Source organism: Corvus brachyrhynchos, unplaced genomic scaffold (genome assembly GCF_000691975.1).
Source record: "Corvus brachyrhynchos isolate BGI_N302 unplaced genomic scaffold, ASM69197v1 scaffold229, whole genome shotgun sequence".
NCBI lineage: Eukaryota > Metazoa > Chordata > Aves > Passeriformes > Corvidae > Corvus > Corvus brachyrhynchos.
In genome coordinates, this window is record NW_008240042.1 from 898,260 (window position 1) to 919,972 (window position 21,713).

The 21,713-nt window shown below is 45.6% G+C and overlaps 1 protein-coding gene across 1 annotated transcript; it reads right to left on the bottom strand.

Moving 5' to 3' along the window:
• Positions 1 to 2,714: 2,714 nt before the first annotated feature.
• On the bottom strand, positions 2,715 to 18,992 carry PPM1K (protein phosphatase, Mg2+/Mn2+ dependent 1K). Its single transcript, XM_008641269.2, has 6 exons — positions 18,483 to 18,992; positions 17,856 to 17,956; positions 10,351 to 10,516; positions 9,683 to 9,827; positions 8,735 to 8,869; positions 2,715 to 8,261 (listed from the first exon to the last, which is right to left on the bottom strand). Exons 1-6 carry the CDS (start codon positions 18,920 to 18,922, stop codon positions 8,130 to 8,132), a joined length of 1,119 nt encoding a protein of 372 aa, XP_008639491.1. The 5' UTR covers positions 18,923 to 18,992; the 3' UTR covers positions 2,715 to 8,129.
• Between the last annotated feature and the right edge of the window lie 2,721 nt (positions 18,993 to 21,713).

Genomic DNA, 21,713 nt, shown 5'->3' on the forward strand with positions numbered 1-21,713 from the left:
AGTAAGTTTCTATTACTTGTTACAGTTTTGCTTTCTGAATGTGGGTGTGGCCATCCATGACGGTGCAGCATGAAATGGTGTGCCTTAGTTTGTTCTTTCTTGCTTTATATTGTTGAGTGTGAATTCAGCAGAATCTGACAGTGTGTAGAAGAACAGGCTGTGCCAATACAGTGAAAGCAGACAGAAAAGAATTATTTAAGTCATGCTGGATAAGGGCAATGGAAAAGGAGGGAGTTACAGAAGCCATTTCCATGGCCTTGCTGAGCCATGTCTGGGTTATATGGGATGGTAATGTCCACTTTTCATAGGTTGAAGTATTTCACACTCTGCCATTTCCACATTTTAAATCTTTCCACACTCAAAAAATGCTTTCTCTTTAACAGTTTTGGGGCAGTTACTGTGCTCAGCGTGGATGCAGGCACTTGACAGCTGCAGCCTGGGTGTCCTTCTGCTGCCAGGGAGCAGGTCATGGATGAACCTCACCAAAGCACTCTGACCGAGGTAATCATGCCAGCTCCGGGCTGTGGGGTCTCACCTCACTCTTTTTGGGGAGAGATTTCCTACTAACAGTAGCTCCAGGCTGCTCTGTGCAGCTGGGTCATTTACTATATGCAGTATTTCAGGCTCATTTTCCCTGGCTCATTTTCCCAGTGTGGTGGAGAGTGGAGGTGCCAGGAACAAGCATTGGGAAGTGGTGGAGCCCACAATCCTGATGTACTTTTTGATGGGGAAAGTGCAATCCCAGCCCTGCCCCGTGGAGCACCGGTTTCAGTGTTGACATTAAGTCAAGGGACTCATTAACACTGGAGTCCCTGTTGCAGGTCAGGCGTTGGAAGAGCTGGTTTGGCTCCTTTCTGTCCAGACAAACAAAAGGGTGACTAATTAGGAAATCCATAGCTCTTGGGAGCTTCCTGCACTACAGCTGGGTCTGGGAGAAGGAGAGAATGGTGAAATTTGTGGCAGCTCTAAGGTCAGTGTTGGAACTGTAAAATCCCAACAGGTATCAGCTGGGCCAGCAGCCAGGTTTGGAGTGAAACAAGGCAGTTGTTGAGTTACAGGGCAGCTCTTTGCAAGTGCCCCAGCTTCTAGCTCTGGCTCCACCACAGGGCCTGCCAGGCAGAAGCACCACCCAGGGCCAGGCATTCCATTTAGCCCGAAAACCAAATTTGTGGCCAGTTTGCTGTGACCAGGTTGTCTCTCATGACAGGTGCAGTAACCCAGTTCAGAAAAGTGAGATTGAGCTGCTTTCCAGGCTGTGTTCTGTGCTGTATAAAGTGCATGGGTGTTTTGAAGGAATTCCCAGCAGCAGGACATGTCCGTGTCCATGTCAGGACACAGATCTGATTCTCTAGTGAGGTTACTGTGCCACACCGTGTAGAGAGGAGGGTGGGGTAAGCAAGCACAGGAGCAGGGCTGATGTGCTGGGAGCCAAATCCTGCCCTGTCTTCGTGGAGAAGACTTGAGTGGCACTGCATGGGATGTGGGGCTGGCCCTCCAAAAAAGAGCAATTTGTAAGGAAGGGAACCAAAACTTGGTCACGGATGAACCTAAATGCAATCCTGCCTACTGAAGGAGGGCAGCAGAGCCCCTGGTGCAGGAGCTGGGCAGGAGTGTTTCATGGTAAATACTGAGGTGGGGGGGATGTGTAGCAAGGCTCTTGCCCTGCAGTAGCGATGAAAATCTTGTGCAGGTGAGGTGGGGAGAGTGGTGCTGAGAGGAGCTCTGGGAAGAGCTTCCAGCCCTTCCCAGGGGCAGCTTCTCTGAGCACCCAGGTGACAGCAAGGACTGTTACCCTCAAAGCTTGGCTGCTCTGCCCAGACCATCTTGAAGCTGGGGAGGGAACCACTGTGGTGCTGCTGGTGCTCAGCCGCTCTCCTCTCTTAAAGCAGTAGCTCACAGGGATGCTCATTACAGGATAAATGCTCCAACTGCAGAGAAACCTGGGAGCCATTTCCCAACTCCTGTGAAAGGCAGAGCTGTCCAGCAGGTTTCCCAACACACCACCCAAGCTCTCAGAATTCACCCATCCGAGCAGTGATTACAAGACCACCATGGGCTATGTGCATTTATTCAAGAGCTGATCAGCTCCAGACTGAGCTGAGACGTGGACTGGCAACAAAGGACAACAAAAAAGGATTCTGTTCCTAAAAAGAAGTGCTGGGGCTCAGCTGTAGGAAACTGCTAAGACCTCATTGAAGTCAAGGCTGCTGCTTTCAAGGGAGAGAGAGTAAAATTGCTTTGAGCCCAGCTGGGAAAAGCTGTATTAACTAAAAATACCAGTGATCTCAGGGTTACTTCTGCAGATGAGTTAAAACTCTTGGCTCTTATTTTTTTCCTTGTAATTTCTTCAAGTGTGACAGAACAGCATTGAATTCATGCAGAAGCAAAAATACATTTTCCTGCAGAGGCCCAATTTGTTTCTTTGCATTGTGTCACAGGATGGCATTGCTCACCATGACAGCCACCCAGGCAGACAAAAATAGCAAGTTAGAACGTGTCACCCTGGTGCAGCAAAGCCCAGAGACAGGAGGTACTTTGCACTGGTTATCACCAGGAGAATGTCTTTGTAGGCAAAGCCTTGGTTATCAGAAACTTTTTATAGCAAGGACTGAGGCCCAGGGCTAACAGGACAGTTGTGACACAGCTTGAGAAGCTGCAGCTTTTCTGGTAGTTGGCAATGCAGTGGAAGAAGAAAAATCCATTTGTAGTGACACAGCTCCTAGAAGCCAATTCTTTATTGAAAGATCTTGTCAGCATTCCAGTACAGACTTAGCTGCTCTACTGTAGCTTTGAGTTGATGAAGATGAGAAAACATTTTTAAAGCAAGAAAAAAAAAGGCAAGGTGGACACCTCTATAAAATTTCATAGTAGATGAAATTCGAACACAGATTACACCAAAGATAAACATCAAACCACAGGAATTACACACAGCCCTAGGGCAAAGCATGTAACAAATGTACACAAGTGCACTTAAGTCTGTAAGAAACTTATGACAGGCACCACTGCCTAAGCACTCCATAACCCAAGTCAAGAGGGCACCTGATGGGTATCTCTGCATTCAGAACAGCAGTTTGGAACCGAGGAGTCCCCAGAGTGTTGCTGTACCGTACATTCGCCTTCTTGGGTGAGTGAGCATTGACCTGGCAGTGCCCAACTGAAGGTGTTTAAGGATTTAATAATTATTAAACCAGTTTCACTGGTAGCTGTTGTTTTGTGCTTCTCCCTTAGCTAAAAATCCCAAAGTCTCACCACAGCACATTCACCTGCTGAGACAGAAAATGTGGCTCATGGAACCCTGATCCTCAGACAAGGAACTCAGCAGAAATCCTGTAGTGAGGCTAAGCTCCTCACAACTTCCAAATATGTAAAAAGCAGTGATATTGCTGATTTCTCTCCACACCCCCATTCTCAGCTGCTCCAGCATTATTCTCCAGCCCAAAGGGACTGACTGTAATGAAGGCCTATATTAAATGAATTACTGGATCTCCCCCCCCCATTTCAGTCTCTTCCACTACGTTCATCATCCAGAGAGACCAGCTCTCCTAAATCCAGGCCGCAAATGACATTTTTGTGAGTCCCCTCTATAACGCATGACCCTTCCCCCCTTTCCAGGTGGTGGGGAGACTTAAGTTGGAAATCCATCTGCAGTCTCAACATCTCTGCTAGTAAATCCTCCAGCCACCTGAGGCCCCCAGTGCCTTCCACATCCTGACAGTAAAAATGAGTACTTAGCTGGACAGCAGGTTTTGCCTCTCTGCACCCACAGCCCACCCTTCTGCAGTGCCTGTACAGAGCGAGATTCCACTGCTCCGGGGGGGGTGCTCAGGCAAGGAAATATTCTTATCAAATCCAATGGAGTTCAGAATCCACCCCCTAAAAGGTAAGAAAAAAGTGAATATTTTTTACAGTTTGCTCACCAGGTCACCCTTAATGTTTGGTTCAGTCTGTAATGAACAGAAAATACTCTTTTTGTTGAAACCTCAGATGCACGGGAAAGACAGTGAGCTAGAGAGCGAACATTCCATTCTGTTTCATTTGAAGCGTGAGATCCTTCACTGTCCTGGAATAATAAACCTCTCTGACAGGCAGCTGCCCTCGTTAGGACAATTTGCTCTTTGTCCTCAAGCTGAAGGAGCTCTGCTGAGCAGGAGGATCTTGCCAGTCCCTGGGGGGTACAGTGGAGCTGGTTGCCTGCAGAGGTGCCACGGGCAGCAGGGGGCTTAGTGACCAGATAAAAAACTTCGCAGTGTTTATTGGGCCTGGCTGAGATGGAGCTCATTTCTCCACAGCACCCTCATGGTGCTCGGCCCTGTACTGGCACCTGAAAAGGGGTTGGTAACATTCTTTATTAACTACCTTTATCTTGACCAGGTTTTGGGGCTTTTTTTCATTTTGTTTTCTCCCCCCTGCCCCGACCCTGCCAAGGAGGGGAATGATAGAGCGACTTGGTGGGCACCCGATTTCCAGCCAAGGTCCACCTTCTTCGGTACTTTTTGGCACCCAACATGGGACATGGAGAACAGCAGCTTTGTATCCAGTGTGCTATTGCTACAGCAGTGGCAACCTCCTGTGGGAGTCAGGGAGTTTGCTGGCTGCACTGCTTATCCCTTTATAAGGCTGAAGCTGGGATTGTGTTAGTACAAACAATGGTTCTGGGCTTTGTCCTGGCATGGATGGCCTTGCTGTGCTGCGGGAGCTGTCTTGTCTCCACATTTCCCTCTCCCCACTCTGGATTGATGTGGATGATTGTGCAGGTTCCAGAGGTCCTTGTTCATGTTTACATGAGCTGTTAATGCTACTAATTAACACTGTTGGCACAAAATGGGGTTGGTGGAATCTGGTGTCATCATGGCCTAAGAGAAGATTTTTGGGTGAGGCAACACTGAAACGCACCCTGACACGGCTGTTCCCTGGCTGGCAGGGGGTGTGGAGGGATTTGGGCAGGTTCCTAGGACAGGCATCACCTCCCAGAGCCAGGGACTTTACACCTGAACAGGCAACAACCCTGGCAAACTGGTGTGTCACTGATAGACACGTGCCTTGCCCTACCCCAGTGAAAACCAGCAGCTTTTGCCCCGTACTGGGGCCTGGCCTGTGCCTACTGAGCCTCAGTTCAGTGCTGGGAGGGCTGGGCTTGAGGCAGGACTGGAACAGCAGCAGCTACAGGAATTGCCCCAGGAGTGAAAAAGAAACTGGACAAGGGAAACGATGGGTCTGTATCATCGATCAGTGAGGAAGGAGGAAAAGGAAAGGTTTGGTCGAGATGTCGGTTCTTCAGTAGACAAACTGGAGGAAGGAGAGTGAATTCAGACAGGATACAGAAACTGCCCTGCCCCAGACCTCCTCAGAGCTTTGAGACATGGAAAGATTTCAGCCACCAGCCAGGTGAGGGGATTGCTCCCTGGCTGATCCAGTGCTGGGATTACGGGACTGACAGCCAGCAACTGGAAGGCAAGGAAGCCCAGCAGCTGGGATCCCTTGCTAGGAACCAAGGAACTGAGAGAGAAATTGGAAAAGAGGCAGCAGTTTGCAGCCTCTGGAGAAGGCTCAAGTGTGGGGATGGTCTTGTGAACTCCCCTGGAACATGGAATCGTGAAGATAAAGGCATCCAGCACCTGAGGAGCAGTGGTGCTGGAAGCCATCTACAGTGATCTAGTGAGGTCTCCAAAGATCCAGAGGATGTCCTGTGCACACAGGCTGAGTGGAGAACAGTGATTCAAACTGCTCCAGCATCATAATTTAAGCTTGGCAGTAATGTGTCATTGGATATGGATACACCAACCATGGAGAGTGTCTCTTCTTGGGTCCAAAACTTTGCAGCAAATCTATCTATCTCTTCATTCCTATGGAGCAGCACCTTGGCTACCAGGGGTGCCCCAGGAAATCAGTCCCAGTCAGAGGGGAAGGGAGCCCCAGGCACATGGTTCACCCTGGTTCTTCCTGCATGCCCAGGGGAACACAAGAGGCAGTGGGAGGGAGGTGAGCTGGAAGCCCATCCACAGGAACTGAGAGGGGAAGTGAGCTGCTGAGAAGGGGCCACCCAATAGAAAGGACTGGAGGCAAGATGGTGCCCAGGAGTCCTTCCCAATCTGAGTGTTTCTGTGGTAGTAGAGAAGCAGTAATAGTCAACCACCAGTACACCTTAATATAATCATCCTCTGTTTCACAGAGCTTTGTCTTACCCTTCCTTGGTAAAATTTCAAAGAAGTTACGGAAGGATCCTTCCCCTGAGAAGAAAACCACTCTGTCAGGAGAAATAAAAGCCTCCAACAGCATCCTGACCTCAGGTGAACACCGAACCCCAGCCCTGGGAAAAATCTGAGGAGAAAGAGGGGAATTAAGATTGTAAACCAGTGGTGTGCTCACTACAGAGGCCTGGGCACCAGCATCCAGTACAGCAGAGATTTACACACACCTCTGCAGCTACAACCCAAATATGTACATTATATACACCAAGTGCTGGGACAGACAAAACTGGTGCCCTCTGAACACCCAGTACCTAATGCTGTCAGTACAACACGGTGCTCTGCTGGGTGCTGCTAGGCCTTCCACCAGAGACAAGGAAAAATAACTGCTTAAGGGGTAACCCTGGTCTCAAAGGAAAGGGATAAAAGTAATGAAGATATGTATTTCACACTGGAAAATCAGAATCAGGCCAGGCATCTCAGAATTTTTTTTTTTTTTTGCAAGGCAATTTAGTATCAGGCAACTTCTCTTTCATTTTTTGTTTTTACAATTGTGCTGTTGGAAGCACCCATAGAAGGAAAAATATTGTGGCAAGCCTGAGAAAAGACCAGTTCTTCTCTGCCCATGTTTCACTGCCACAGGAGCTGACAGCTGATGTGGAATGGAGGAAGGAGGAGGTCTGAATGAGGCACACTGGGACAGATCTTCTCCTGTGCCAACATGTCACCTGCAGTCCATGTCACAGCAGTGATATGAGCTGGATCAGAGCTCTGGCCACCCATGCCTCACTGAACACTGATTCCCTCCAAGAAGGGAAGTGGAAACACTTCCTTTAAGTATAAAACTCTTTTCTGGTGTCTGAATATCTGACACCCACTAGAAACAATACCCCAAACTTACAAAAATTACATTATTGTCATGCTCTCTCCTTTCTCTAGCTTGCTTGGGGCATTTCACATCTGCTTGTGTACCATGAAGAGATATGAGAGATCACAACTAACTCAGATACCTTCAGCAGAGGGCAGGAAAATCCTCATGTATGTATGAAGAAATAAAATGTCTTACGCATTAGATCTTGAAGAGTAAACTCTTTGAAATTAGCTTATTTATTAAAAAAAAAAAGAAATTCAAGTTGATGAGAGTCTCTGGATATCAAAACTGTGCGTCTTTTTCCCTCCTCTGTGCTCCTGTCAGGCACTGACACAGCAAAGAGAAGACAGTGCAAGGGGCTGCTGCATGGTCCACAGAGACCGTACAGGCTTTGGACCCAATGGAGAAAGGTTCCCATCTGTCCAACAGCACGTGGCTCCAGCCTGCTTTGTCTCCTTGGAGCTAGAGGATCACAGATGACGGCAGTGAGAGCATTAAGCAGCACTGTCTCAGGAAGAGCTACACCACATGCCACTGACATCAGAACCTAAACATTCTGAAACTTCTCCTTTATTTTTCACCCACTTCTCCTGGAGCACAGGGGAGTTTTGGGTGGCTGCAGCAGAGGAAGACAACAAACCCTCTTTCTTTTTTCTACCTAAGAACATTGTGCGTTTGTTCCTCTGTGTTTTATCATACAAGGAAGCCAGCATGTGGTTCAGGGACTCACAGCTGCCAGGGAACTGAGGGTCCTGGGGAATACAAGTAGGCATGAAACGACTGTGCACCCCCTCCAGCCTCAGGTGAAAGCCCAGAACCTCGTCTATGTGAACAAAGTGATGTGTGGAGTTGCTGGGGCTCCCCTGATGCTGCCTGGAATAACGCGGGCAGCAAGACACGGTCAGCCATAAGCAACAACGGGCACTACGCACCAAGGGAGCAGTGGCACCTTCTAACACTGGGAGCAGAAGAGATGGACAAGACACTGAGTCAGCCTAGGAACAGATGGAGGTGTTCTCCTGTAGCACACTGTGTCCAGGTGACGGCAGGAAAGGATCGCTGTGGCATTGTCTTCATGCCCACCTCCCGCTGGAAGCGAAACTGCGGCTGAAGGAGAAGGTGACCTCCCCGTTCTTGTACTTGCCCCAAGCTCCAAATGGCACTATGACAACGGTGCTGTTATCTTCACTGCCAAACTGCGCTGCCTGAGAGAAGAAACAAAGTGTCAGCATCAGCGTCTCGCTTGGAAAGGGAAACAAGTGTCTGGCTTCACCTGGGACAGCACACCCTGAGGCTGGAGACTGCCTTGCCCCTTCCTGGCCCTGATGCTCCATTCTGGTATGCCCCAGAGCTTCCATAGGATATGCCACCATCCAGAACTGTGGTCAGAAACTGGCCATTTCCATCTACGTTGATGACATATTCAGCACAGGAATAAGGTGCAGTTGCAGCCCCATGCAGTTCAGTGGACTGTGAGCTAAGCAAATTAATTGATGTATGCCTGGCAAGGACATGGCGAGACCCAGGGTAAAGAAAAGGCTGGCCAGCAGGACTGGTGAATGTCTCAGCCAGCACAGTGCAATTCACTTGAACGTGTAAATAAAAAACCTCAGGGTTTTTCTTGAGCCAAACCAACCCAACAAGGAGCACTTGGTGCTGGGAGCAGTGCTGGCATTACCTGCTCAGTGACCACGTGGGCGGCCTCAGCAGGGTCGTGGCACTGGCTGATGAAGTCGCAGATCTCCTGGCTGTTCACCATGAAGTTGATGCCGTCGGTGGTCAGGACCAGGAAGCTGTCGTCCGCGTGCTGCAGCTGCAACAGAGGCACACAGCATTGCATGGCCATGCAGGAGTGCTGCAACGCAAGGGAACTGCCCCCATGTTTTTACACTCTTGAAAAGCACTTTTTTCCTGAATTTTTCCTGAAGAGGAGGGTTTCAAGGAAGACATGAAAGCACTGCAGTCATCTCCCTAAACCCCTAGTGGGTGGCACTTCATTAGGGCCAAAACAGTGTAAGTTCCTGGGGGCCTGGGAGGTGCATTGGGGAAAACTAACAAGCAGAGTGCGAACGGACAGGAGAGCTTCCTGCCAAAGTGGAGGCTGAGTACCTTCTGGATGCTTAATTTGTTTTCTAGATGACTTCAGAGCTTTGGTACGATACATGTAGCTGTCCCTTCCTCCTCCCCCTCTTCCTCTCAACTGTGCAAACCTCTACACATCCTACTTTTTGGATGGCAGCCCATCCATATCCCACCCAGTTCTCAGTGATGGTTTTATGCCAGCATTAACCTCAAAATTATTCATTTGACCACAGGACCCAAACAGATTAAAACCTGTAATGCACATCATGTGCTATCTTTCTTCCCTCATCAAATATTCTACTGTGAGAAGTGGGATTCAGAAGTTGATCTGGTTGAATTTAGTACCAGATTCTTTTTCTGTCCTGTTAGTGCTAATCTGAAACAACTCAATTAGAGTTGCTCTCTGGTTACTTCAATAAAAAACAACGTGCGGCCATCAGGCTTCACCTGGGCTCGTGTTGTGTGGGTACCTCCACTGCATCAAATACCTATGAAGCCCCTGAGTCCGAGTGTTGCTGTCCCTGTTAACCAGACCTTCTTTTACCTGAACCTTCTTTGTTTCTGGCTGGGCTATCACACCACTGTTTTTAAGATCCAAATCTCCTATGCTCCGTGTCATTGCAAGTCTACCATTCACATGAGGTTGTCCCAAACTGTTCCAGGAAACGAAGCCACCACACTTCTTAATCCTGTGCAGAGTCACAAAAGAAAAAGCAAATGAGTTACTGCTTCACACCATTACCCCCATCTCTATCCACAATTTCTGTCACTAGCTAGAATGAGGAATGATGTATGGAGAGCCTAAGCTGGGAGGCTGAGGGTTGGCTTTAGCTGTTTGAAGGGCTCCACAGAAGGGATGTGTCTTGGTGGGCTGAGTCCTGACCTAGGAATCAAAGTGCATTTCTTCAGGTTCTAACTTGGTTCAAACTTGGCGCTTCTGGACAAATCTGAACCATGTGGTCACGGCTCTGTTCTGAATCTTAGTGATACTGATCTTACTGCTGAGACAGTTTATGCTCATGGAGGGCTTTCCACACCCCTGGTCCTCTAAACGGGACCCAGTGCATTAACTGGAGCTTACTGCCAGCTCAGGTTGGTCTCACAGCTCTATATTCAACTCTGCTTTCTTCCTGGCCTGACCCAGCAGCAGAGCACAAGCCCATCCTGGCTGAGGCCATGCTCTGGGAAGCCACCTCCTCAGCCAGCAGGTACCTTTCCTTCTCCTCCTTTCTCTCTGGAGTATGGTCAATGGTGAGTTTCATGGCCTTTCCCTTCCGGCACAGCAGAGCACGACTGTCTCCCACACTTGCCACAACCAGCTCAATTCCATCCCGGAGCAGAGCCACTGTTGCAGTGGTCCCCGAGTTCAGCAGAGTTGCTACAAATGTCATCAAAGAGAGAGGTTTTAGCACTGCCTCAAAGCGTGGAGCCGTTTATAACAGCAACAGTTTCAATTGGTAAAACAAAGACAACTTGTGCTCTACCTAATCAGCAAGTAACTGTTTTTAAGTTTAAACTAAATCTACACATACAAAAAAAACCCCAAAAAACCAAAACAAGCAAACATGCATGCATGTAGGACTGGGGGAAGAGAGGGGAGGTAGGAAGGATTAAGTGTTTCCGTGCAACAACATGGCTCCATGCAAACAAGGCAAGTGGGATACTAGCAGTACAAGACACAGTGGCTTCATTTCAGTTTGCAAGAGAGTTTTTCAGTCCCACGAGCTCACGTCGAGTTACAGGGTTATTGTCCTTATCCCTGGGCACAGTAGCTACACAGGTAGGTCACCATAAAGCTGATGGCTCTTTCTGTTAGGTGGTGAAGCAGGCAATTACATAGTAATACATAATTATAGTAGTTGTAATTCCAAAGAGATCACCAAAGGGAAAGCAGTACATCAGTCTGTGGCATCCTCCTACTACTGTCAGAGCTGCTACACTCCCTCTCCATTTCCCCCAGAGAAGAAGGATTCAGCCAACAGGCTTCCTGGCTTTTTCCAGGAAGGAATGCTACTCCCTCCTGACCCTCTCAACTTGTTGGAGGTCCCAGTGCAAAGGTGAAGCTGGATTCTGGGATTCAGCCTGGCCTTGTGCCTGCAAACTGATGCAGGTGGCAGTGGCTGTCTGGGCAGCCTGCCTGGGGCACTGCTGGGATCACCTGACAGGGGTTTACTGTGAGTGCCCAGAGGGCAAAACAGGTGCTGCCCTCCTCTTACAGGGCAAGGGAGTGCGCTGAGCTGGCTGACTGTACTCAGGGACCTGCCTGGATTCACTCATGCAAGCAGATTTAAGGGTTTCTCATTTCAATTGCTACAATGGTCTGGAGGAAAAAAAAAAGAAAGAAATGCTTGAAAAGAAGAAATGCATGTGCCTATTTCAGGAAAAAGATCTGTAGAATCATCTGCATTGAAGAAAATGCCAGAAAAACTGTCCAGCTTTCCTTGCTTTCTTTGGTTTTTGAAAGGGCAAGTTCCACTTTACAGTTATTATCTTCCCTTCCTGCAAATTCTGCAGAGGTAACCCAGTGAGAGATGCCTGGAAAGCTCCTGCTGACTTGAGCTATTACACTAAAATGTCTGGACAGGACCAGCTACTGCCTGGAACACATTTGCATTCACAGCCAGTGCAAATCCCCTTGAAAGGCCCTCTGTAGGTCACCCCCATTCTGGGCTTTTCCAGTTGCTCCAGTTTTTCAAAGCAAGCCAATTGGAGATGAGTTTTGGGCTTGCTTAGGAATGTGAATTCCCAGTTATATTCCTGGTTTCATGTCACTAACAGTTAACATCTTACTGTCTTTCCACCACTGCTTCTGCAGAGATCAACTACAACTACATGTGCTCTTTCCTCTGGCCCTGCAGCCCTGACCCCAGGGACATGGGACAGATCTGAGACGGGACTGTGCGTTTGATCCCAAGGAATGCCAGGCACTCCCAAATCAGACCAGCTCCCAACAGACAGCAACAGAAATGCAAGAGCTGTGAGGTCTTGACAGCCTCCTTCCCCAGCCCTGTGAGATCTCAGCACCCTGTAAGTCAAACAGTGCTGGGAGTAAACTGAAGTCACCAAGCCCTGGAAGATGCATTGAGCCTTGTTGTGCCGTGAAAGCAGTGAGTCCATAAATCAAAAAAACCAAACACAAACCCTCACAAACCAGTGTTAATTAAGCTGGTGTTATTATTTAAAACAGGTATTATTACTGCAGCGAGGACTGGGTTTAGCTGAACGCTGAACCAGCAGGTCAGTGGTGACCGTCAGCCGTGGTGACCGCGGTCACACCTCGGGCTGCACCAGCACCATGCAGGCTGGGACACTGGAAACTGGATGTGGCAGCTTCTGACTATCCAGGCAGGCACCGACATCCTGTTTCTCATTCGAGGCAGGGACTAGCCCCGTGCAGGCTCACTTTGAGGCACATTATGAAAGTAAGATACTAACAAGTACCAGTGCAATTAGAAATTTTAGTAGAACCAGTAAAATACCTGTTTTAGCCAACAGTTAGAACAAGTGAAATAGAGAAACCTACATAAAACTACCTTTTTATTTTACAGAAAATACATTTTATTCAGACATTAAAATTAATGCAGAACTGCTGCTACTTTCCCATTTCATTCTGTGGTTTTAGAACTATGCTGAGAAATATAAAAAGAGTTAAATCATAGTCTTTAATTCACAGAAGGCTGGAAACATTTGGAATTCAGGTGAATCTGCATCTTTGGAGTGTAAACTCCCAAAGAAAAGAGCTGCTATCACAAAATCAAGGGCTGGTACTAAAGAACAAAATATTGTCCAGAATTGTGGCAATGGACATAGTGACTTGAACTTTATATGTTTATTAGTTAAACAGCACTCATAGAAAAAAATACATTCTGCTCACAATCTCTTCCTTGGACCCCATTCATGCTCTAGGTAGGGATACAAGAACATGTATGAAGCCAGATGTACCATTATGTGATTTCTAGCACAGCTCAAAACCACAGGAATGATGATGGAATAACATTACTAGTGCTTTATTATAACTGCTGCTAGTTTATTTAATAACACAAAATACGTTGCATCAGCACATGTATTGGTTTAACAATTAAAGAGTTTATTTTGTTTTCCTAACAATATCACTATAAAACTAAGATCTTTCAATAGGTTCTTAACACTCACTGGACAACTTCTACTGCAAGTCATCTCAACTAATGTGACAAAGAGGATGTGGGAACCTTCCAGTAGTCCAGGCTAGGAACCGCTGGACTGCTTCACCTGGGACAAAATTAAGCAGATCTCTCTTTCCACTGAAGCCCAGCTTAAAGTGTCCAGGGCCTCCAGTTCTAGAGCTGCTGACCAGGTACAGTGTCTGCCACAAATAACACGCACACAGAGGCAAATAGGAAATTCACCCAGGGACTTTGTTCAAACAAAATAAACCCGCAACACTGGAGATGCAAGAATAAGGGCTGCAGAACAGGGGATAGAGTCAGTCACTCTCAGGTCTGCCTGCACTGCCTTTCTGCAGGTCATGTAGGAAGCATCTTTGGCCTTGGTAAATCAGCCTTGGTATTTCTGGGGAATTGCCACTGTTCTCACCTTCTTGCTAAAACTGTGTGACAAAACCAGTTTAAATACAGCCCAAATAAATTCTAGATTTTGTTTCCCCTATGGAGATAAGTAACCAACTAACAGATCAACCAAAGAATTTTATCATTGCTAGAGGGTCAGCTGTCTCATATATGGCAAGAGTGGCCACTCTGAAGAACACCTGTTCCCTCAAGGTAATTTTTATATATATAACACCAAGATGGGAAGTTCATACCAGTGCCAACTGAAATGGGGCCATCTTAAAGGCACTGAACAGAAGTATATGAATTGTTCTGAATAATGAAAAATAGGCAAAATAAACATCCCTTTAATATTGTAATTAATATCATCTAAATTGATTAGGTAATAATCAGGGCCCTTGGATAAAAAGGCTGGCTTTACAATGCTGATAAATTTACAAAATATTCAAGTACAATTTCTGCAGCTCTCCTGTCTCCTCAGTGTTGCAGGTTAACATATTTAAAGAAATAAAGATCTTTTTTTTTTAATGGTAACTTAAAAAAACCCCAACAAAACAAACATTACTTTAAAATTTTAACTACTTTTAAATAACTTCTGCTGTTTGCTCAGCACAATAAGATTCAAGAGTAAGATTCCTTTCAAACATGGATAGACCAGTTAATACCTGGCTATGTTTTAATAAGATGGCTATTCCAGAAGTGAGTGGCCAATGTGATTAGAGCTGGATGCACTGAACGTGGAGGTTGATGGAAAAGTTCCTCTTGTTTTCTCTGGCTTGCAGTGAGCAGAAGCAGTAACAATATCTGGTAGGACTCCAGTAGGGCAGGAGAGGGCTTGTCTTACATTTCTCCACGCAAATGCTCAAATTTCCTCAAGCACAGAATTTAATTTCTTATTTCTATCCTTGTTGAGCAAAGCTATTCAGCCTTTACATTTCAGTTTTTATGGCTGGTAAAAAATAGCAGAAAATTCTGCCCATCTCTGGCACTTGTCCCATGGATAATGGCATTTGTTGGATGTGAGCTTCCTTTATGTTCTATACCTAAATTTTGCAGTGATTTGAAAGTGACTGGATATATTTAAATGCATGGAAGGGAATGAAAATGCATTTTTGAAGAGGTATCAAACACCAAGCTTCAGGGCTCAGACATAGCTCTAAGCTGTTAATGATTACATGGGATTTAGGCAGAAGAGAGATTATCCCAGACCTGCCTACAGCAAGTTTCTTATGCTTTTGTGTGAAACAACAGGTGCAGGTCACTGTCAGAGGGGCTACTGGACCAGTCTCCAGCAGAACAGCCCTCCAATAGCACTGGTGAACTGCATGCCAGACACAGCAGCAGTACCTGGAACACATAGATAAACCATTTTTATTATTGAAAGCTCACAGGAATTACCATGCTACGTATTTTCTACCTGAATTTTCAAATACTGTATCATCATTAAGTGACCTACAAAGGGCCATGCCCTTGAAGACATAGCTGAGGTCTCCAACAAGGCACATCTCTAGTCCTGTTAAATCTGTGCCTTATGTAAGGTTTTACCTCTAAATAGTACTATAAACAATGCCTCAAACATAGCATTTTGGGTACAGGGATTTGTCCCAGGGTTTGGTTTCCTTCAAAAACCCAGGTACAAGTTTTTAAAGCTGGTTGTGTGTTAGTAAAGACCTGGACATCCTGAACGTGCACTGGTTTTTTTGCAGACAGTGAAAGGAGCGAGCTCTGGAAGGGTTATCTGCTGGAACAAGACAAAGCTATTATTTTCCACTTCATCAGCTACGGCCAGGTTTCAAAAGGAGGTCAGATTCGGGGAGCATCCAGTGTAACCCAGATACACCATGATACACAATCAACCACCATCTTCAAGATACTCTAGCAACTGTCTTGACTGTCACATCCAGAATAGCCACACTTAATCAGAAATTTTGCTGGCAAACCGAATTAGTTTGGAAGCAGGCTTCTAACAAAGACACATGCCAAGCACTGAAATTTTATGTAACTTTCAAAACATCAGCAACAACAAAAAATACCCACACAAAGCAGTCAACATAGTACTGAGTTATTTTAACAACAGCTATGCAAGAAGTTTAATCTGTCTAGAAATCCAAACTTGACTTTGCACCCTGTTACTCCATTCTTTGCCTTAGAGCTTGATTTTCAGCCAAGAACAACGGCTGATCCCCCAGGCTCCTGCAAGAGCTTGCAGGTGCTCAGCCTACCTGAGAAACACTGAGTGCCTGCCAGACCGTGGCCCCTGTGGATGTCTAGCAACTCTTTTACCCTCTATTTTGCTTTTTTAATGAAGGGGGCTTATGCAGTATCCTGGTAACACTTGCATAAGTTTTCTGGCATTAAGCAGCACCAGTTAGTTAAATGGTATGAAAAAAATGCTATAAGCAGTTCTAAAATGCTCTGCTTGCTGTACAATTTGTCTGTCAAATGTTGTAATCCAATTTTGTAAGTCTCACCTAAAATGCTATGATTGGAAACAGTTTTCAGAATAACAGAATAATATATCTAGTACAGTTCTCAATCCTTCTCCTCAATGAGCTGCTCTGACAAAGAACTGAGGTCATTACAGTGAGCCAAACCAAGAGCCATCCTACTCACAAAGGGGCAGGGAGGAGGACAATTAGATCTGAAAATGAAATGGTCTGATCCAGGAAAGCACACAAGCTAGTATTCAAATGCTGTCTTGGATTTGGGTTGGTAAGAAAATATATTTGCAAAGAGGCTCTGGGATAAAAAGCACATTTGCTCTGTTGGTGTGTCTCTCATGAGCTTGGCTAAAACTCAGCCCATAGGTCAAAAGTGACTCTGGTCTTTTTTAACCACATGAAATACAATGGGAAAATGAACTTTATAGATTTAATCCCCCCTTTTTAAGGGCTGCATCTCAAGATTTAAGACTTTTTTCCTGATCCCTGGTGCAGGCTAAGGTAAGAAGCAGTGCTGCAACAGTCAGGCTACCTGTCCTGCATTTGAGTCTAGATTCATCTAGTAGTTAAACTGCAGGAAGTCACTCCACTACTTGATTGTATTCAGTCACTGCTTAAGAAAAGCAGCTTGGGAATACAGTATCACTTCAGTCCCTACAGGGCTCCTTGGTTTCCAGTCTTTATTGGAGAGAAGATTTTTACAGTTTCTGTTCTTCTGGAACAACCTCAGTTACTTTGCCAGTGCCTGCACCAGCACTGAGACAGGTTTTTTGGTTGGTTGGTTGTGGGGTTTGTGTATTGGCAGGGGGAGGTTTCTGTTGTGGGTTGGTGTTTTTTGTTTTTTTTTTTTTAATTGGGTTTGTTTGGGTTTTTTTTTAAGACTGGCTAAACTGACTCTCATGGCTAAACTGACTTTCATGGCCAAGAAAGCTCCTGTGACAGAAGTGGGACAGGCACTTCCATCTCCCTTCCTAAGTTACTCTCTATAAACTCTGCTTGCTGCAGCTGGAGCTTCAGATGTACTTAGTCTCTAGACACATATACAAGAACTTCATTAACAGCCAGGATTAACTGGGAGTCTTAAGAGGGCTGGTGCCAGCTTTACTACAGCCTTACCACGGCCAAACTTGTTTTCTTCTTCACTGCTTTTTTCCCTTTCCCACTCAGCTACTCCTGTGATTCTGTTTGTGCAGAAGCAATATTGATTGCATTAACTTTGGCTTACGTTCCTCCTCAGGTGCAGCAGCCAAGTTAGGAAGGGGAACTTTTGACACTGAAGCTTTTAATCCACAGGAGTAACGGCTTTAAAACAAACAAATTAACATATAAAAACACCAATCCCCCCTCGCCCCTAAAAGAAAAAGCGAAACAAAAATACCCCTCTCCACATTTCTTAACAGTAAAATTATGGTCCTGCAAATCTAAATCACTCATTGCTACCTTGACAAACACTATCCTTTTCAGAATCACATTAAGAAAAATTCATTCATGATTATGCTAACATTCAGATTCATAACTCCCCCAGTAAATTTGACTGAGATTTCCAGTAGTTATTTCATTTTTAGGAGGTAAAGCATAATTGTTTCATTTGCAGTAAGTGACCAGAGCAAAATCCTGTGTTAAGTAAAATTGCTTTTAAGCACTTTTCTGGACATTTTACTGCAAAACTACTGAGCAAATAAGACAAACTTTATTCTCCACGCCTATATGAGTAGAACATTTTTTTACCTACCGTCAGCAGAGAGATTGGCATGCCTTTGATATGCTTTGTTTATTTCTAGAAAAGCCTTGCTCAAAACATTTTCCAAGTTCTCCTCCTCAGCAAGAAATTCCCTAGAAACAAACAAGCAAACAAAAATATTAAACTTCTTTTCAAGAAATATGCATCCTGATCAATCTGTTTCACAGTCTTATCTCTTTCCAGCACCCACTGAATGATGCTGAACTTGAGTGAAAAGGTAATGTGATTTTACTAACTGTGTGCACTGAAAGCATAATCCTGTAATTTTGAAAATATCTAAGTTCCTTATCCAGTGTCCCAGGATGGGATAGATACAGAAGAGTGTAAGCAAACCATAGGTCAGGGATCACAGAGACCCTGTGTGAGAACAGTCAGTCCACATTCTCCCTGTGTTCCAAGACCTTTCCTGGACAGGTGGCACAATCGTGCTTTCCTCTCCTGTGTTCATGGGTAAGGAATTCATAGTATGGCTGTTCCATCCAGTGCTCCCTCTGTCCCATAAGGAGAGGCGGCTACATAACCTGGGAGGATTAGCCCCAATGTACAACCCACTGATTCCCTAAGGAAGGAATCTCAGCTGTAATTTATTTGACGCACATTCCCCTGGCGAGCACTTACTTAATATATTTTTCCATGTACTTTTCACAGAAGTCTGCAGCTGCTGCCCCGCCGTGCCCATCGTACACCGCGAAGTACAGGATATCCTCCGTCAGCTGAGCGTAATCGAACCGGTCCTCATTTTCCTTTCTCTTCCCGATGTGGCTGGCGCAGCCCACGTTGCTCAGACTCACTTTTGGGATCGGCTTCCCGTACTTTATGCTGGGTGGGAGGAGAATGGGTTCATCGATGCGATTGTCCCAGATGCCAAAGGTGTCCCATGTGGTCAGCCGCCCGCTCCCGTCGGAGTCGAAGCGGGAGGCGCGGCGCTCGGAGGTAGCGATGGAGCAGGCGGCTGTGGGACGCGTCTCGTCTTGCAGGAAGCGGGACGTGAGCACGGCTCTCCTTCTTACTTGGAACCCTCCATTCCGTACCAAATTAATTAGAGTAGCTGTGGACATAACTTGTCTTCGCAGAGATTCGTAGGGAAAAAAAAGACCAGGAGCGGAAGATGTGTAGCTGCTGGACTGTCTTGGAGAACAAAGGGAAAACCGATCAGGAAACAAGAAGCACAGGGAAGCGAATTTTCAGTTGCATCATTCAGGAAACAATGTCACCCTGAGAGCCCGCTAATCATGCAGAGCACAGCACTCCCTGGAAGAAACTGCAGAGGGATCTGAGTGACTCACCGGGAAAAAATCCCACACACACCAGCAGCCCACATCCAACCCCAGCTCTGCACACAGAGCAAGGGAAGGCACTTCTGCTGACCCCTGCAGAATGACATCTTGAGTTTTCAAAGATTGAAGAGGTTGAGATGGAGCAAATTAGAGTGATGATACTGCTAAGATATGAATATGTGAAAACAAGAGATAAGGTTGTGAAAATGAGCTTATCACGCATGCTCTTCAAACACCAGCTGAGATATCTGCACTGTGACTCCCAGGGGAAAAGGAAGGAGAAATGTATTTGCTTGGATTTTAAATTTTTTTATCTGCACTTGATATTTGGTTCTGTCACATTTATGGAGGTCTTCAACAATACTTTTTAACACAGAGCTAATTAATTGTGAATTATGAAGTTAATTGTAATTTTTTTAATGCTAAGAATGACCACGAAGAACATATCCATGGACATCCACAATTGCATACGTAAACTTCCCCCTCAAAAAACCCCATGCAACTATTTGCTGTTTTGTCCAGCCTGAAGTTCTCTGCCACTTAACCCTGAAATGGGCTAACACAGGCAAGCAAGATCTTCCACTGGCTTCTCAGATGTCTTTTCCAGTCCAGATAAATTCAAATACACTACTTGGCTCAGCAGGCAAAAATTCACTAATGATGACTCATCTAGCATGCTGGAAAATGAAGAAAAATTGGTTTATTTGACCTTTTGTAGAGTAACACCCAACTTGATCCAAGTCCAACAGGCTGGGATGCAGTTTGTAATAATTACATGTTGTTGCACCAGAGTAATTTGAACTGGACCACACAGATCACTGTAACTAACCACACTAAAGATATAAACCCAGTGAAGGATTTCTAACTTAATTGCTCAAAGTTTGCTGAGGGCAAAATTATGAGTGAAAAGTATTATATGACATAACAAAGGATCTAAAAATACCCAGGATTATGGTGAATGCAAAAAAAAAAAAAAAAGCAATGACAGCAGGTTGGTCTGATGTAATCAAGCAGCAAAGAGCAACACTTGTACCCAGAGACTCTTGAATTCTGGGCTGGAGTGCCTTGCTGCTGTACTTTGCCCAAGCCAATCACAACTGCATCTCTAGATCGGAAATATTTGTTAAAACTATGTTTTTAACTTGTTAGGTAAAAATCTGTGTACTTGCAAAAAACATGCAATCAAAGGTAACTTAGTAAGGGGTTGCTTTAGTAGAAAATGGCAGTGACAGAGCTTTTGGGAGGCCTTCAACAAATGCGTCATTCCCAGCTCAAAGCATGTTGCTTTAGATGCTGTAGGTTTACCTTTCATGCAATTCTTAAGTTGCATGGAAAGAGGAAAGGTTTCTTTACTTAGCACTTAGAGGTTAACAATTGACTTGATAAAAGGCTGAATGTTCTGGAAATCACTGATGTTGCACCAGCTGAATATGGAAGCACTTGAAATTTTAAGATTTTGCATTTTACTGCAGGGTGATGGCAATATCACACTCTTATTTCAGTGTACTTACAGGTGTTTAAAACCTGATATACTTCCTGGAGCTGCTTTTTCTTTCCTGGTATCCTTGACTCGTAAAAACGGCACGTTAACTTCCTTCTGTGAAACACAGCACGACCAAACAGAAAGCCTCGCAATTAGCAAAACCCACGCTCGCTTTCACTTCTGTCAGCTTGAGAACATGAAATTCTCGCTAAATTTAGACTCCCCAGTATCCACAGCACGAATCAGAGGATCAATCCAAACTCACAAGCTAATTAATGCATTTGTTCTCTATCAAATTCAACTCTCACCAGACAAGTAAAAATAGTGATGACAGTTTTGATTTCCAAGGGTCTCTGCAAGTCAGGAGTAGGAACCTGCTCTTTAGTTTGTTATGTAAACAGCTCTGGACACACAACAGGCTGTGCTTTCCCAGCTGATATGTCTGCAAACACAGGGCAGACCCATCTGGGCAAAACAAGACCGAGGCATTGAAAAAGGGGGCACTGGTATTAGAGACAAAGTCCAAAATGGACAGTTCTAGATGGAAATCTGCTTTGAGGTGCTCCATCTGATCCTGTTCATCTGTACACGTTCACCTGGAGGGAAACAGTTCCTACAGACCGGCAGGGAAACACAGCGCTTAAAGAGGGATGAGGGGAGTGATTAAAACCGTAGTTTTACAGGCTGTCTGCTGCTCGGCAGATGGAAATTTTCCAGGCTTCCAGAAGAAAAGGGGAAGAAAAGGAAACCCGGAAGAAAGCGAAGACATGCCTGCTGCCCCAGGGGATCCGACGTATGTAAAAAGGAATGTACAATTCTAAGTGCACTTGCTTCGCGTGTCTTCCAAACCGCACGGATGTGGGCAGGACGGTCCGGTTCTGGGTGTTAAACTCGTATTAAATCAGGAGCGTTGTTGGTGGTGGTTTTTTTTTTTTAATCCGTGACAATCTAGTCTCGCCTCCGTGCCTAGACAGCAAACTGCACAGGGACAGCAGCAATTTACAGCCGTCTCTGCTGCAGTTTACTCATCACGAGTTAGCACAGGCCGCGTTTATTCCGTGCGTATCAAAGCTGCGCCGCTCGGCGGCA